The sequence below is a fragment of the Zingiber officinale genome, chromosome 4A, assembly GCF_018446385.1.
Source record: "Zingiber officinale cultivar Zhangliang chromosome 4A, Zo_v1.1, whole genome shotgun sequence".
Taxonomy (NCBI): Eukaryota; Viridiplantae; Streptophyta; class Magnoliopsida; order Zingiberales; family Zingiberaceae; genus Zingiber; species Zingiber officinale.
In genome coordinates, this window is record NC_055992.1 from 133189631 (window position 1) to 133195278 (window position 5648).

Below are 5648 nucleotides of genomic sequence, written 5' to 3' on the forward strand. Positions count from 1 at the left end.
CATGTTAGTCCAACACAAACAAAATATATTCTGCAAGACAAAGTTAGCACATTAATAATAAATAGTTTAGTAATTAGATCCTATCTCCCTAAAATCAGGATCTAGTTAGGGTCTTAATTTAGGTTTTCGAAATGGACCTAAATTACACCGATGCCTACTATCCCCTCAACCGGGGCGTATTCTCACTGAGTCACTCTCCTTCACTTACCAAGTGTCAAGTTACCTTATTGACTTCCAATCTGACCCACCAGGTCTTCATGCTGAATCACACATTCGGACTTCAACCGATCAGGAATCAAATATCCCGACCTCGTACCAGAATCTCATATCTGGACTTCATCAATTGGGAATCGCACATCCCGACTAAACTTCCTGTTTGGTTTTAGGTCCTCTTAATCGTCAAGTTAGTCAACTATGCACACTCGATAACAAGGTTAGATCACAAATACATCTAACTTTAATCCATTTGTCATTCATTAAAACTTGAGTTTGATCATTGGTGTCAATTGTACCAACACATGCAGCCTAAAACTACGATAATGTATTCTTTCCATTTAGTAAAATTTGAACCTATTAATATTGAGATGTTATTAATACTGACAGTTATAGATTGTATTGAAATTAAAGAAGAAAATTTATTTAAGCTCATGATTTAACTAAAGCTAAGAACATGTAGAAGTGTAAAAAATAAAACACAAGATTATGAAAATAAAAAAATTTAAATACACATGAATGAGCTTATTATGAGATACCAAATATAATATTACATTTTACTTTGTGGACTAAAATATAATTTGTTAGCGGTACTATTTGATTTAACTCAAACTTTAATTGATTATACAATATAATGTGTCTTCTTTTAGGTCAACCCATTGATTTACACAATTTTAATTTAAATATTCTTAAAATAAGATCCAAATAACTCGAACTGAACTAGAATTTAAATCATTTCAAACTATATTTCGGTTCGAATAATTTAAACCAAACTCGAGTTTGAAATTTTATTTTGAACCGAGCACGAGCCAAAATTATTTATATTTTTGAACTTCAAATATAATTTAAATCATATATTTTTCAAATTCAAACTCAAATATCAATATTTATATATACTATTCTAATCGTAATATTGTACATAGGGTTTTACGTGGAGCACTGCAAGGTAATTTAATCTTCATTGCTTGTCTGCTACTCTTTTGTTTTTTTTGTGAGATTATATCTTATGGAATTTTTCTAGCAAGTTTATATTACAAATTAGTTTGTTATAATTAAAATGATTTGTAAGTTAGAATGGATTACTAATATTGCATACCAAAAGAGTGGGTTTTCTTTTTTTCCTTTTACATTACAAGGAGCTTATGAATAGCTTACCTTACAGTATGATGTGTCGAATAAATCATCAAAGGAACAAAAGTACAGTGTATGGTGAGGAACAATGGCTGCCATATAATGCAAAGTTGGTACTTGACTAACCACATTCAATTCACACAATTTTACATCACAACGGATGTAATATTATTATCATTCAACCAAATATATCCAAGATCTAGCTAGTACATGATCTCGGAGCTCACAGAATAGACATACAAGCTCTCATTTGATAATACATATCATAGCGAGTCACGATTTATATTATAAAAGCAGAGTTGAACAGATTAGTCCTTTTTAATTTTATTGGATAAGTAGCATATGTTGCAATACCACATTTGCCAGCAGAGTCTGCAATGTTCCGTTCCATTCGTATATAGCCAAATTCTCCCCAATTCTCACCCCATGAATTTTTTACGATCCAATAGTCCTTGCCATTTTCAGTACCATAACCTACTATGGTAACACCATGATCTAATGCAGTTCCACATGTTCCAGTGAATATTCCCTGTAAAAATTATATTAATTATGAAAGCAGATAGGCAGAGAAATTAATTGTTTGGAGCACTCATAATACAACAAACTAAAGTTTAGGAGGAAAACACTTCACCGCTTAGTAAAACTATTGCCTTTGGCAATGATATAAAACATCAAAGTGGTTTGCAAGAGATGTGTTCTATAAAACCAATTCAATCGGGCCACCTAAAGATTCACAAAATGAACGAATATGTGGAAATACTCATTGAGGATGATGAGATACACAAACAAGCTTTTGTGAGGAAAACACTATTGGATGATTCAGACCGATGCAATTACCAAGAGTTAATCATCCGGATGAATCTTACCGAATGATAAAGTTGGAAAGCTCTTCCAGCAGACTCGATAGCAACACTAACTGGTTGGTTTGCCACGGCTTTTTGGAGAGACTTCTCGTTGTTGCGAGGAACATTTTCATACCAATCGATTGACGCAACATGGATATTTCTCTGCATGCATGAGAATGGCAAGCGCCAAACAAAATTTATAAAGCCATCGACAATCTAAACATAAAGCATCTCTCGTTGCAAATGGTTAATCAATAGATTACCTTGTTGGTATTGCAAGTCCCCTTTTGGCCTATGTATGGGTAGTTCTCCTCGCTGTTGATGCCACCATTGTTGATGATGAACCTGAATGCAGCGTCCATGAGTCCACCATTGCAGGCACGGTTGCCGGCATCACAGTCCACTAATTCTTGTTCCGACAGTGAAATCAGATTACCAGTGACGATTTGATTGATACCTTCGATGGCAGCAACTGCAGAGAACGCCCAACAACTTCCTACAAATACCATCGAGGGTATAATTAGCATACCTGTTGAGATCATTGAAACAAAGTACTTTACATCTCATCAAGGGCTTGTGAGCAAGCTTGGTATAGTGTTTGTTTATGTTCATTTAATATGTTCAAGATCAAATAGATCAAATCTTCATTCAGTTAGGTGAGTTCATGGATCTGGATATTTAGATTTCGATACTAGCAGTAGATGAATTTATAAATCTAACAAAATTCGCATGCACAAAATGGGGGATAAAGAAGAGGTGGAACTATCACTGACCACAACGAGCCTGATTCTTTACTTGGACGACGGCGCCGCTCTCCCTCCAATCTATAGAATCGAGCAGATTGTCCCCTTCTCTCAGCAGGTACCTGCTGCTGATCTTTCTGGAGGTGGATCTCATCTGGGAGAAGTTCCCGAGGAACCTAGCCCTGTACTCCTCGTTGGTGAGGTCAGCGAACCGGTTCATCCCGAGGCGAAAGGATTGCTCCCCGCGGTCGGCCGCTGCATTGTGCTCGTCCACGAACTGAAGGTTCTCCTTGAAGACCTCGAGCCGGTATTCGTTCAGATCTAGGTAGTTTTCGGCGGGGTGATTCTTAGCCCTCCACTCCAGGTAGAGCATTCTCACCTCCTCGTCGCTGCGGATGGGGGCGGCCCCGCCTTGCTTGGAGAGGGTCAGGACGTCCTGACAAGGAACGGAGGAGACGACAGCGAAGGCGGAGGAAAAGAGGAGGAAGAGGGCAATGGCGACGGGGGAAGCCATGAGCAGAATGAGAAGAGAAGAGAGAAGCTTGATGCTCTGTTTGGCCATGGAAAGGCCTCCTTTATATACCAGAGGAGATAGTGACCACTGTGGAAGGTTGCCGCCTTAAACTTTATTTTCTGGAAAAAATTATTTATTTATTTATTAATAATATATATTTAATCGATATATATATATATATATATATATATATATATATATATATATATATAAAATATATTTTATTTATTTATGATATAATTAACAAATTAAATAATTATTAAGAGTTTAATTAGAATGGTTGATTAGGAAGGAAGGGATTCGCTTTCTTGAATAAAAGGCAATTGATGTTGTATTTTATTCATTTTCACCTTATATAGAAGAGAGAGCAGCTTGATGCTCTCTTTGCCGATGGAAAATCTCCCTTCATATGGAACACAGGATACTGACAATTGGAAGATATATTATTTATTTATTTTATTTATTAATAATATATATTTTATCAAAATATTTAAAAGCGCATTTTATTTATTTATGGGGCGAAATTTTAAAAACTATCGCACATTTAATGAATGAATAGTTAAATGATTTTTTTAAAATAAAAATTGTTAAATGAACACTAATAAAATAACCCTTGACGATGGGATTTTTTTTGTCATTAAAGAGACAATTCTGATAGTTAAAATTTATTAATGATGAAATTAAATAATATAGAAGTTATGGCTAAAGTATCAGTCAAGAATTGATTAATGACGGAAATAAAATATTATCGTTAATAGCTCTTAATAATGATATGTACTTCCGTCGTTAGTTAGTGATAGTAATCATGGATTAAAATATCGTCGTTAATGGTAAAAATGACAGTCATAGGTATCGTTGTCAATGACAACAACGATAGTTATATGTACAGTTGTCAATGACAAGAACGAAGATTTACAATTATTGAAGTTATAACGACGATCAAAAACATCATTGTTATATGTGTTTATTTCATTGTTATATATGAATTTTTTTATCATTATTACTTATACGCACCTGTCAAAATGTTAATTAAAGATTATATATATATATATATATATAAATTTTAATGAATGATAATAAAAATCAAAACCTAATATATTAAAAATAAAAACACCATATATATTAAAATATCATCCATTAGTTCACGATGATTGTCAATCATTAAATTTATAAAATTCACATCTATTTACATCAAAAGTATTTATTTCTCTAAAGACTCCATATGCAAAATATTGATATTCTCAAAAGCACTAAAAAGTTTATTTCACATCAAACCTCTAATATCTATAATAAATATACAAAAATAAATATAACAATGAGACTTTTAAAATAATAAAGAAATCTTAATATACGAAATATTAAATCTATAATTTAATTTCAATTAACAAGAGAAATAATAATAAAAATAAGAGATAGTAGTAAATATTAAACAACATTTAACACAAATATTTCTTGGCTAAATTTAATTGATTGAAACAACTTATTTGTGCGCATATGAAGCATTGACAAGTCAAAATGAACAAAATTACTTTTTTTCTCATTATTGAAGGACCAGAATTATGTATATCAAAAGTGCACACATGATGTTTCTAAATTATCTTCTAAATGCCATTTGAATAAATAAAAATGCAACAGAGAATTTAGTTGTCCGGAAGCATAAGATGTTTGGATTATGTAGAATATAGTATCTTAAGCATTTGCATTAGAGATAATTGAAACAATCACACGCCTTAAGCATGGATCACAATTAAGCTGAGACGGATTGACGGGGACGCTAGGGCGAACGTATTCGCCTTTACTATCACAATTAAGCATATCAAAAGTATATGACATTTCTAAATATCATTCGAACAAGAAAAAAAGTATCAATGAATATTTAGTTACCTGGAAGTCTAAGATGTTTGGATCATGTAGAGTTAGTTCCTTCAGCATTTGTTGTTTCTAGTAGTGGAAGTCTCACCATATTTTATTTCAAGAATATCTTTATTTTCGGTATTGTTATTGCAGCTAGCACCACAAAAAAAAAAAATAGTATTACGACGGAATCTGAATTCCATTGATAATCAACAACAGAAATAATTTTCCATCAGTATATTTGAAATTTTCAATGAAAAAAGTTCATCCCGTCGATAATGTGCACAATTTACTGACAGAAATATGAATTCCGTCGATGATTCCAAACATACTGATCGATGGAATTTA

The 5648-nt window shown here is 32.9% G+C and overlaps 1 protein-coding gene across 1 annotated transcript; it reads right to left on the reverse strand.

The window, feature by feature from the left end:
* Positions 1-1624: 1624 nt before the first annotated feature.
* Positions 1625-3480, reverse strand: LOC121972805 (zingipain-2-like). Its single transcript, XM_042524432.1, has 4 exons — positions 2963-3480; positions 2453-2685; positions 2211-2351; positions 1625-1873 (listed from the first exon to the last, which is right to left on the reverse strand). The coding sequence occupies exons 1-4, from the start codon at positions 3444-3446 to the stop codon at positions 1625-1627; spliced, it is 1107 nt and encodes a 368-aa protein (XP_042380366.1). The 5' UTR covers positions 3447-3480.
* Between the last annotated feature and the right edge of the window lie 2168 nt (positions 3481-5648).